The sequence below is a fragment of the Carex rostrata genome, chromosome 8, assembly GCF_964058835.1.
Source record: "Carex rostrata chromosome 8, lpCarRost1.2, whole genome shotgun sequence".
NCBI classification, from domain to species: domain Eukaryota; kingdom Viridiplantae; phylum Streptophyta; class Magnoliopsida; order Poales; family Cyperaceae; genus Carex; species Carex rostrata.
The window spans coordinates 13531672-13544461 of record NC_135925.1 but is presented as its reverse complement, the minus strand read 5'-3'; the positions used below and the strand labels follow the sequence as shown (position 1 = coordinate 13544461).

The window sequence follows — 12790 nt, the reverse complement described above, 5'->3', positions numbered from 1 at the left end:
AGCTATGTCTAAGAAGTATTTATCCATTAACATAAAATATTTATCCATATAACATAAAATATTTATCATTATGTCTGAGAAGTATTTATTATTGATGTTTTACTGAAAATTGTAATTATATCTGAGAAATATTTATTCATGTAACATAAAATACTTATCCATGTAATATAAAATATTTATCATTATGCTTGAGAAATATTTATCATTGATATTTTACTAAAAGTTGTAGTTGTATCTGAGAAGTATATTATTGATGTTTTGCTGAAAGTTTCAATTATGTTTGAGAAGTATTTATCCATGTAACATAAAATATTTATCATTATGTCTGAGAATTATTTGTCATTGGGTGAGGGGATTGTTTATTTAATGGTCTCCAGTTGTGCGAGGACAATCCAAAAAAAAAAGGAAATTTTGTGCGGAGATAACTGACAAGTATTTATGAGGGGATTATTTATTTAATGGTCCCCAGTTGTGCGGAGATGATTCAAAAAAAAGAAATTATGTGCGGGGACAATTAATGGATTGATTTATTCTTTCATAAATAGAGATCATTACATAGGGATTAATATTTTGCAAATTCAAGATAAATACTTTGATAATTCAAGTTAAATACTAACAGTTTATCAAACGCTTATTAATGACTGAGCGGTCCTCTTATGATATTTTTGACAGTTTGTGCGGGATTTTTTACAGAGATAGACCTGCGGAGATTGTTATTATGATCATAAAAAAAAAACAACCGACCCACTGTACCGAATCTTTCGTACAGTACAGTGGGCAATTTGGTGACGGTTAGTGTAATGTGTGCAGAAAGGTGTACCAAATCTTTGATTCGGTATATCCCCTGAACTGTTAGTTTTGTAAAAACTAAGGAGTGAGGTAATCATAATCTTTTATTATTATTTTTTAATCGTGATTCGTGAATTGTGATTTTCTTACGGGACATGTAACTATGTAAGAAAAGAAAAACATCTTTTATTATTATTTGTCTAATTGCGATTTATTTAAAAAAAAAAAATTCAATTTTTAACGCTCGTTCACCAAAGTGCAGCGTACTAGTGTTCTATGTGTGCTTCTCCGTTTACACCGCACCCGTGGACCACGCTGTCACAACCAATTAGAACTCTACACGTCACGAATAATAGTACCTTTCCATCACTCGCCTCGTAAAATTCCCGTCCACGCCGTTTACCTCTCCGCACCATATCTTCCTTGATTCATCCAATTATTTACGAGCTCGTATCCTCTCCATTAGCTCAAAAAAGAATCTTTTGAGTTAATGCATATCGACCGTCCAATATACTTTAAGATCCGTGTGAATTATATCCACACTAATATTAAAGAGTCTCTGAATTATAGGTTGTGACCGGATTGACTTCGTTTAAAATCAGACGGAGAAGATGCGTTAAAACTCAAAAGATTCTCTTTTGAATTAATGCAGACGATGCGGACTCATTATTTAGTATTTACAGCGCAATTATTTTGGGCTGTTACCTGAAACGGAGCATCTCTCTGGCTCGTGGGCTCCATCGATTTAATAACACTTACTCTGCCACGGTGGGGACCACACGATAGACCGTGTTAAGGCAAATGCTTTCGTTTTGTTTGGGGAGGTAGAATTGATTCCGATCACAGCCTAGCTCTCTCCGTCCGACTCTCCCTTCAGATCCGATCCCGATCTCTCTCTCATCCCCCGTTTCTGGCGACCATCGCCACCTTCTCTCTCTCCTCTCCACCAAATCCAGCTTCATCGCCACCTCTTTTTTTCTCCTTTCTCCGCTAAATCCATGGCGTCGCCTCCTCCTGCTCCAATGCGACCGCCTCCAAATTACATTCCCAATCCCAACCCCAACCAAAATCCTAATCTTTCTGGCTCTTTCCAAAACCTCCAGATCTCCGGTCAAGTGGGCGCGCCACCTCCAGCAACTGCCACATCAGGCCCGATCTCCCGCCCTGGTCCGCCTCCTGCCGCCTTGTCACGGAGTTCCTTCCCAAGCAACGGTGCCCCCGTGGGCCCACCTAATGGACCTCCTTCTATGATCCGAGCGCCTCTGGCCCAATCGTTTCGGGGTCCTACACCCGGTAGTCCTCCGCCTAATCAGTCATTTAACGCCCCTCCTGGACGACCTACTTCAGCTTCCTATATGGCAAACCAGAATCTGAATCCAGTGTCAGCACAGCCAAATCCCATGATTGGTCTACCAACACCCCAGCCGAATTCTATGATGGGCACCACTGCATCTCAGCCCTTTGCTTCAACACCGTTAGTTTCGGCTCCCCAGAGGCAGGTTGCGAGTCCCTTTCCTGGAAGTTTGAATCAGAACCCTATGGGATCCCGACCTTTACCAGGACTACCTGGTTCGCAACCTTACTCTGGACCACCGGCACCGGCATCACAGTCTGTCCGTGGGCCCACACAGTTGTTTCCAGGTCAGCAGCCTTTTATGGGTCAACCGCCAATGGGCCAACCGTCTGTGGGTCAGCCGCCAATGGGGCTACAGCCTATGAGTCAACCATCTATGGCACCACCATTCATGGGTGCTCCGCCTATGGGCGCACCAGCGGGTTCTGCTGCTTCACCATTTGGTGCTCATGCATGGCAAACTCAGCAAAGGCCGGTGGGTTTTGCTTCAGATTGAATTCTCAAATACCATTCCTTGATAAACTACTCTACGTAGAGTCCTCTTATTTTTGATGCTATTATCCTTATCTGGGACTGGGTTATGCTTGCGCCACCTTTAACTTAATTTTCTTGTTTGATTTATGAACTTTTAGGGAGGCATGTCAGGTGTCATACCACCAGTTAGGATGGGGCCTGCTGCAATGGGGCAACAGCCCATGACCCCACCCCATGCAGGTGCGGTCATGGGCTACTCGCCTCATGCAGGTGCCCAGGTTGGTACTCCGTCAAAGATTGACCCGAATCAGATCCCTCGGCCTGTACCTTCATCTTCTTCACAAGCATATTTTGAGACTCGCCAAGGAACTGTAGTCAACCCACCCCCGGTATGTCTCAGAATCTGCTCAGCTAAATTTGTCCTTTGAAATGTGATTCCTGGGAATTTTGGTAGCTGTGCTGGTACTATATGTCCAAAGATTTTATCCTCGTAGCATTGTTTACTCAGGTGCTGTTGTGGATGGTTACCTGGCAGTTTGTAGTATGTAGGTAGTCTTGCCAAGAAGTGTAGGGTTGACTGGTAATTGGTATTGGTGTAGTACCAGTTTTATTTTCCTTTTTTCGCAACATCTTGATGTTTGAGGCTCAATCAATATTTGAACAGCCTCATTCAATAATTAAGCACATATAGAAAATAATTAAAGAGCAGATGAAGCCAGCTAGTATATACTAATTTATGTTTGAACTTAAGATGTACCTAAATCAGTTTTTGTCATGTTGGCTTCATTCCAATACTGAGTTGTACCTTTACTATGATCATAAAATACATAATTGTCTTTTCGTAGTGTTCTTTTTCGTCCTTATGAATTGAGGCAATACATTTGTATGATATATATGTCTTTTTAAGAAAGATACAAACTGTCTTTTCAAGGAAGGTACAAACTGACTTTTGTTGTTTTCATGCTTTGCCTTTCTGATACTGTGTGTGCATCAGCCTGCCACAAGTGATTTTGTTGTCAGGGATACCGGCAACTGTAGTCCTCGTCTGATGAGATGCACTTTGAATCAGGTATATCTCTTTCAATTAAATATAAGTTTTCTTGCATTTCCTATTTACATGCACTAATGCTGCATTAAAATTTGACAGATACCATGCAATGGGGATATTTTGACACAATCCTGCATGCCTTTGGCTTTAATGGTGCAACCATTTGCGCTCCCACACCCATCAGAAGAGCCTATCCAGGTAATTACAAAACAACTCCCTAAGCGCTGCCCCCCTCTTGCAAGGCTTGTGCTATTAATTTATTCCCTTTTGTTTTAAATGCAGCTGGTAGACTTTGGGGAAATAGGTCCTGTCAGGTGCATAAGGTGCAAAGCATACATCAATCCTTTCATGAGATTTATTGACCAAGGCCGTCGCTTTGTTTGTAACTTATGTGGTGAGCAACAGCATTTAATCCTGTTCTTATGAACTAGGTTTCTGTAATGGACCCAACAAACTGTTATACGCTGTTAACACATTGCAGGATTCAGTAATGATACGCCAAGGGACTACATATGCAATCTAGGACCCGACACGAGGCGGCGAGATGCAGATGAAAGGCCTGAATTGTGCAGAGGGACAGTTGAATTTGTAGCTACAAAAGAATTCATGGTTTGTTTGGATAGTATTACTTCTATTCCTACTCTCATCTATTTTAGCTAGTGTATGAATATTTATCTTGACATAGGTACGCGAGCCGATGCCAGCAGTGTATTTCTTCTTAGTAGATGTCTCGATGAACGCGGTAGGCACTGGCGCAGCTGCTGCTGCTTGCAGTGCAATTAGCCAGGCTATTTCTGATATTCCTGTAAGCTTCTCATCTTCTCTTTGTGTTTAAGATAGTGCTTGTTTCACACACGCACACATACACAAGCTCTTGTTTGGTCCATTTGTAGTACATTTTGGAAATGATAACACTCAGGGAAAAGAAGAATGCATGTGTATACTTAACCAGATCAAGGTCAAAAGTGTCAGCTGTAATTTGTAAGCAATTTAGTGATTTGGATACGATGTGTGCATTTATTTTTTTTCTTTCTTTCCCCTTTCTGAATTTGTAGGAAGGCCCTCGAACAATGGTGGGGATTGCAACTTTCGACTCCACTATTCATTTCTACAACCTTAAGCGTTCTCAGCAACAGGTGTGGTTATTTCCTGTTAATGTTCATTTGTTATTCTTTGCCTTGAAGTTTTGAGCTTTAATGCTGAGAGCTTTTGATAGTCTGTAAAATAAGTGAAGGATCAAATGTTTTTTCATTTTTCTTTTTGTAGCCCGTGATGCTCATAGTACCTGATGTGGAAGATGTTTACACACCTCTTCAAACTGATCTCATTGTTCCACTTGGCGAGGTTTGGATCTATATAAACTCATTTTCTTCCTAGTGTGCTTCGTGCTACACTTGGAGACATACTCAACACTTCCATGTGAACTTGAAGAAATATCTGAATTTGTTTTCTATTTGCATTTATTTTCTTGGTTTAGTGTCGCGAGGCCTTGGAGCAGTTGTTAGAAAGTATTCCAAGCATGTACCAAACCAACAAAATTGCCGAGTCTGCTTTTGGGGCTGCTATTAAGGTACTTATTTTATAATATTTTTTGTAAGAAGGCTTCGATTTTGTTTCTTTTCCCATTTGTTTTTTTCTGTTAAGATGCTTTGAGGCACAACTTGTTAAATATTTAAATAGTTCAAGGTGCAAACATGCTGATCTGAAGAAATTAATATTAAGTTATGATATTCCTTGTTATATCTTGTGATAAATTTTCAGGCAGGGTTTTTGGCTTTGAAGCCCACTGGGGGAAAGCTTCTTGTATTTCAATCTGGTATGTTTCTTACAAACTAAATGAACTGTAATATTCTATTATACTTGCTAAATTAGTATATTGTTATCTTCTGAATCTGCATATGCGTCCTTTTTTCTTTTAATTGCATTGGTGCAATTTCAAAGTAACAATTAACAAGATTTTATCTGCAGTGTTGCCATCAGTTGGAATTGGGTCTTTGTCTTCGAGAGAAGCTGAAGGAAGGATTAATGTGTCTGCTGCTGACAAGGTATAAGCTGTTAACTTGTTTAGTGAGTACATTTCATACGTACATTAGAAATTATAGCAGGTTCTGATTTCCACTGATATTGAAGTTCATTTAACTATTATTATGATACCTGTTGGAAAATGATTTAATTGATGACTAAAAATTAAATAAAATATTTCTGACTTTGCTAGAACTCTCACCATTTTGATAAAATAAGATACTTCCAGAACTGAAAATGCAGTTATTCAAAGCATTGGCAGATATACAAAATCCCGTAGAAAGTACCCAACTCTAGGCCCTGGACTAGGTTCTTACTCTTTTTTTTTTAATTTACCAATCTTGTCCATGCTTTCTTTGGCGGTTCGCACATCCATTTTCTATACTCCTAAATACTTCTGTCAGACAGATGTCACATTCTTAATAACCATTCCGTCCCTGCAACCTTGTCTCACAGCATGTCAGAGAGTTCATGCGTAGTTCTAAATAACCACTCTGGCCCTGCAACCTTGTTAAAAAGCTCACAATGTCACGATCTTAACAGATCCATGAGTCTCCTTATTTTATTTCAAACCTCCAAGTGGTGGATTGGTATTCTGAGTAGTATCTTATTTGTGTAGCTACAGCAACCACATTCTTCGTCTATGCTCCATTGAATCATTGATCCATTCAATTTATTTTATTACATATTCAAACCAGTTTCACTGGAATTCTTAAGTTTGGGTGCTTCTCTCCTAAACTCGTAACAATATTAAAGAGTTTGCATCAGTTCCTTTCAGAATTTTCCTTTTTATCTTCAAAGCACATGCTATTTCTTTCCCACCTTGAACACCACATTGATCTGGTCAAATTTACTGATACTTTGTTCTTACCTCAACAGTAAGCTAATATCTGGTCCACATTTCTGCATCTCTTCACTTTCTAGTCCCAATATCCCGGTAGGAGGCTAAGATCTGGCTTTTCTGGGGTTAATGTCAACATACAAGATTACTTTATATAGATTAAGATAAGAACAAATGATTTCAATTTCAGTTTCTTCATTACAAGGACTAAGACGGTTTATTGGCATAATTGAACTTTTGGGGTTTGTTATTTGTTATTAAGTTATTTAAATACATTCATGTTATAAGCAACGATAATATAAGTGAACCCATCATGAAATAATTCAATTTGGTCATTTAATGCTTGAGATAATGAATATATCTTGCACCATTCGTGGTGATTTATTGGCTTCAGGAACCGCATAAGTTACTCCAGCCAGCTGACAAGACTCTCAAAACAATGGCAGTGGAATTTGCAGAATATCAGGTGAGAATAGAATGGAGCTGTCTTAGTCCTTCAGAACAACAACTGTAGGTTTGATTTATCTTGAAAAGACTTGCATGTTTTTCTTTTTTCAATGTACAGGTTTGTGTAGATGTGTTCCTCACGACTCAAACTTATGTTGATATTGCTTCGATCTCTGTTGTACCAAGAACTACTGGTGGCCAGGTAAGCAAAATAATTGATCTGGTTGCATACGTTTCGTGAATTTATTTTTTGGAAAGTACTTTCGGATGATGTGTTAATGATTGCAAAATTGTGTAGAAAGAATGGGACAAAATAGCAGTATTTGGTTTTGGTTATTGGACAGTTGCTTATGGAAGTTGTTGTTTTTATTTACAGATTTATTACTACTACCCATTTTCGGCTGTTGCTGATCCTGCCAAGCTTTATAATGACCTTAGATGGAATCTCAGTAGGCCTCAAGGTTTTGAGGCTGTCATGCGTGTTAGATGTGGCCAGGTTAGTCTTGATATGATATTTTAGAAATCTAGTTCACTAATGCTTTTCTTGATCAGTTGGGTTGAGATCATGCTTAAATAAGTAAGGTTTTAGCTATGCATAACCAGAAAAACAGTTCCATTAAGTTAACTTGAAAACACTGTTTGCAGTGTATGTCAAATTTCTTAGTACAATCAAACAAGAGCCCAATTTCAATGCTATTTGGTTTTCTAATGTCCTTATTCCGGTTAGAAACAATTATTTTTTCATTGATTCCTTTTCTTTTATTAAATTATAAACAGGGTCTTCAAGTTCAAGAATACTCTGGCAATTTCTGCAAGCGTGTTCCTACTGATATCGACCTCCCTGCGGTGAGTTTAGTGTCCTTAAATTTCATCATACTGAAAAAACCTTCTTTTGTGGGTACTAGTAAGTTTTGTCTCTTAAAGAAGCATCTTTTATGCAGATCGACTCAGATAAGACAATAATGGTCACTTTTAAGCATGATGATAAGTTCCAAGAAGGCGCAGAATGCGGGTTTCAGGTATACTTTTATTAAGTCACAACTAGTTTTTGGTTATAATAAAGTTTCTAATTGAGCCCTTGGATTTCTTTGATCTTGACTTTTAGAAGAAAAATAGTGTTTTTGTCAATTTGCACTTAAACATCTAGTACAGGTATTGACACAATTTCCTGTTTTTGTCATGTTAAAAGAAGGGCATTTGATTTTAACACAAATTGCAAATAGGGGTCAATGGCATGAATAATGAACATGAGAGGCATGTGAGAGCTAGAATTATGATTAGAATAATGAGAGAATCAAATTGAGCTACAGAACTGTCGTTAAATATGTGTATTCATATTACAATTGTAAGCTAGCTCGAATTAAGTGACCAAACTGTACCTAGAGTTGCAAAATAGTAACATTTATAATCTTCTGATGAACAGTATATTATCATTTTTTAATTCTTGAAATGCTTCTTTTTTAGTGTGCTGTCCTTTACACCACGGTGCATGGACAAAGAAGAATAAGGGTTATAAACCTATCTCTCCCATGCACAACTGTGCTTGGCAACCTCTTCAGGTCGGCTGACTTGGATTCACAGTTCTCCTGCTTTCTCAAACAAGGTACTAAAATCTTCTATCAGTCCTTTCCCAAAAATCCTTTCAGAGCTAAGACATATTTACTTGCCGTTATCTGGATAACATATTTTAGGAGGAATGGTGGATATTGTTTTCAAGTTTAATACACTATTGAATATTGCTTTATAACCGGCTTTGGAGATGAATTTAGTTTGTTTCATTAAATAAAAAAAAACACTAAACTATTAACATTTCTTTGGACAGCTGCAAATGGAATTCCAACAGCTCCACTTACGCAAGTCAGAGAGCAGATTGTGAACCACTGTATAAATATACTGGGGTCATACCGCAAATTCTGTGCTTCTATTTCTTCTTCAGGACAGCTGATTCTACCAGAGGCACTTAAGCTTTTACCTTTGTATACCTTAGGTTAGTACAATCATGTCTCTTTGTTCTCTGTCTTTCTCTTTTTTTTAGAAAAAGCAGCATAACTGCCGGTTTCATCGAATGAAACCAAGTCTTACAGATCTGAAGTTAAATAGATAAAAGATTGTACTGGTAATAAAATATTGTAGCGAGTATTCTGTACAAACTTTTTCTTTATTAATATAATTGTTGGTGGGTAACCTACCCATTAACCTTAAAAAAAAGAAAGATAAAAGATTGTACTGGTAATACTATCTATCCTTCAACAGGTACATATAACCCTCTGAGCTGTCTAACCAAAGTTTGAGTTTTTAAAAAATCAGTTTCCACTTTTAAAAGCATAACAAAACGCACCCACTACTGGTACACTTAATGGACCATATTAAACACAAAAAAGTGAGAAACAAAACTTAACAACAGCTGCTAATATAACACATTTAACAGCTGTGTTTTTGTAACCTACCAGGCCCCATCTCTGTTTTGTGAATTATAAAATATAATATCGATCTGGTACACTTAACATACCATATTAAACGCATAAACTTAGAAACAAAATGTGACCGCAACTGTTAATATAATATATTTAACAGCTGTGTTTTTGCAAGTTATCAGTACCTACCTCTTTTTTTTTTTTTTTAAATTGTTTTTTATTATTTTTGCTTGGTTCATGAATTATAAAAGATAACATTGATCAAGCTTTCTAATTGACCTGAATAAAACATCATGGTTTGGGTAGCTTTTATCAGTTACCATTTGACAATACACAGCTTGTTCATTGCTTTGTTTGATATGGTACTATTATCAAACAAAGAGTGATGAAGAGTGTTGGCCAGTCATGTTTGATATGGTACCATTATCAACTTGGAAAATTTCTCCTTGACTGTTTATAATCTACTTGTGCATTGCTTTGTTTATCATTCGAACCTTTTTGTAATTTCAGCATTGATAAAGAGTGTTGGCTTGAGAAATGATGGGCGGTTGGATGACCGGTCTTATTGGGCCAGCCACGCGACTTTGATTTCTACCTCACTTGCTGTCCCTTTGGTTTATCCAAGACTGATCCCCATTCATGACCTCACTTCTAAGGTAAACTCACCACTTCATAGTTCTGTCAATAAGTTATGCTGAAATGTCATTTAGATGCCTGATTTATCATTTTTTTTTTCAGGAGGAAGAAGATTCCATTTTGCCTCCTGTGATTGCTCTTTCTAGTGAACATTTGACTGATGAAGGGGTTTTTCTCTTAGAAAATGGTGAAGACGCTTTGATTTATGTTGGAGGAATGGTAAATCCTGAGATTCTTCACAAGTTATTTGGTTCACCTTCTTTGGAAGGTGTGCCAAGCCAGGTAATTTTTTCATGCATTTATTGTTGCAAAAGTAAGAACAACTTTTGGTATTTGCAAAAGGACGCTTTTTTCAAAGGAAGGAATGAGTCATTGAATAATTTTTGTTGCTAAGTATTTTTTTCGGATTATACAATTGTTTAATTATGCTAGCTAAGTGGTTTGGGATGTGTCCTATGGAAAAATGAAACTAAGACAACAGTGATGGAAGGAAATAGGAGAATTATTATTTAGAAAAGACGTCACTTTTGTTGAATAAAGATTGATTTTATGCTGGTTTTCTTTAATCTGGGTAGTTGTCATTTTCATGACATTTTAATGAATCAGGTCGTGTGTTCTTTTATTAGATTGGAATCTCGTCTAATTTTGTGTTTGCATGATGTTTAACTGGATTGCACTCTTATTCTTGCAGCTTGTATTACAGCAATTTGACAATGATTTATCGAAGAAATTAAATGAAGTTGTTAATGAAATAAGGCGACAGAGATGTTCATACCTAAGGTATTATCCACCCTTCCTAATTAGATTTTCTCATCTTCATTCGCCACATTCTTTATTGTACATGTCAATTATTGATTATTTGAAATTTGATGTAGGCTTCGGTTGTGCAAAAAAGGCGAACCATCAGGTCAGTTAAACAAATCCCTATATAATTATCCCTATTCTAAAGCAAGTGAAATAGAAACTTATCCCAACCCCACTGATTTGTATGTGAAAATTGTAATTTATGTTGGTTTTTACCAAGATGGTTTCATACTATATCAAACCCGAGTATCATTACAATTGAATGCCATTGAAAAAAAAAAAAATAGCCATGGCTTCACTACTTGGTGCAGTTTTAATTGAAACCCATATCTGAGGATCTTTTATATGATTTGAACATCAGTAATGACCATAAAAATCAATACTGTTTGTTTTGTTAATCATTTCAACTTGTGTTTAATGCGTTGTAGGAATGCTCTTCCATTCTTACATGGTAGAGGACAAGTCCCCTGGAAGCCTTTCGTATGTAGAGTTCCTCGTACATGTACATCGGCAAATACAAATCCAAACTAAATCAAATTAAATATCAGAGAGTCAGGGAGAAAGAGAGAGTCTCCTGCTGTTAATATGGAACTATGAAGCTTATATAAGCAGACTCCTTTTTGAATGCTATATATGTGATTGGAGATTGATTTTAAGGAAGACAAAATACAAAGCCTCTGTGTGGGTTATTTTGATAAGTGCGACTCTTAGGTGATAATACTGTCATCAGGTCTAGATTATTTTTGGAAATAGATCATACATGTTATGTTTTGTTCATTGGTATTTATTTATTTTTCTTGTGAACGAGAGAGGTTTTGTGATTTTTGATACCCATGGATGAGTATAATAGAATAATCCTAGCGTAGGCTGATAGCCATGTCCTTATCTTCGACTTATTTCATTTGTCAAATGTTGCATGACTTTTTATTTGATTTTGGAAAGAATGTCTTATGCATTCGTTTAGACTGGTGATTTCTCTTTATTAGGAATTTCGCGTGATCTTACCATATCCACACGGGTTCAAATTAGGAATTTCGCTTGTTCTGCGAAAATATATCATTGTGTTAAGCTATTTTTTTTCCCGTAAAGAATTCGTCGTTTTGCTTAACCCAAAAGATTTCCTTTCCACAAAAGTTTTTATTATTAGTCACATATTTTACAAGGACATTCATCTACTAATTCGTATGTTAGAAATAAAAACACATTTTGTTGGCTCATCGGCTAATAGTACAAACAAAACTATAGCTTACCGTTGCCACGTAGGATAATTGATACACACACACACACGCGATAATTTATTATATATGCATATAATCATATAATTTTGGTTGTTATGAATAAACTGATGTATATAATATTTTATATAATTTTTTATTTTGTAATTTATGACAATTGATTTATCCAACAAATTATATAGTTTAGGGTTTCTCCTGGATTGCACCCATCGTTCAGAATTTAAGTTAAACTTGTAATGATGCATACAATTTAGCTAGCCTTACTAATTTATATAAACAAGTAAATGAAAATAATAATAATTCAACATACGAAGAAACGAATATGTAAATTGAGTGAGACTATGCTACTATGCATAGCACATATTAACTCATACTATGAACTCAAATCTTTAGTTTGAAAGTCCTACCGGTGGATCCAAATTGTTCAACATAGTCTCTATATAAATATGTACTTGTAAACTAAATTTTACATTTTTATTTTTAAGAATTTAATTACTACATTTTTTATGGATAAAAAGTTCACTTGATATGGAAATTGTAGACCATCCAAAAACAACAATTTTCTACCCATCTAAAAGATAGTAAAAAGTTCTAAAAAATGTAAAATTTAGTTTATAAGTACATATTCATATGAAGACCATGTTGAACAGCTCGACCGTTATATTTTGAAAATAAAAATATTGATCCATAATACGGACAATCCGCACTATGCATAGTACCATAGCG

At 36.4% G+C, this 12790-nt stretch overlaps 1 protein-coding gene across 1 annotated transcript; it reads left to right on the top strand.

The window, feature by feature from the left end:
- The first annotated feature begins 1542 nt into the window (after positions 1-1542).
- LOC144558112 (protein transport protein SEC24 B-like) lies at positions 1543-11707 on the top strand. The gene is made up of 24 exons (XM_078306842.1): positions 1543-2618; positions 2776-3006; positions 3612-3686; positions 3765-3863; positions 3948-4059; positions 4147-4274; positions 4351-4470; positions 4721-4801; positions 4932-5009; positions 5143-5235; positions 5427-5481; positions 5634-5710; positions 6923-6994; positions 7094-7177; positions 7352-7471; positions 7753-7821; positions 7917-7994; positions 8440-8578; positions 8798-8962; positions 9900-10045; positions 10128-10307; positions 10717-10805; positions 10901-10932; positions 11258-11707. The coding sequence occupies exons 1-24, from the start codon at positions 1788-1790 to the stop codon at positions 11368-11370; spliced, it is 3267 nt and encodes a 1088-aa protein (XP_078162968.1). The 5' UTR covers positions 1543-1787; the 3' UTR covers positions 11371-11707.
- The last annotated feature ends 1083 nt before the right edge of the window (positions 11708-12790 follow it).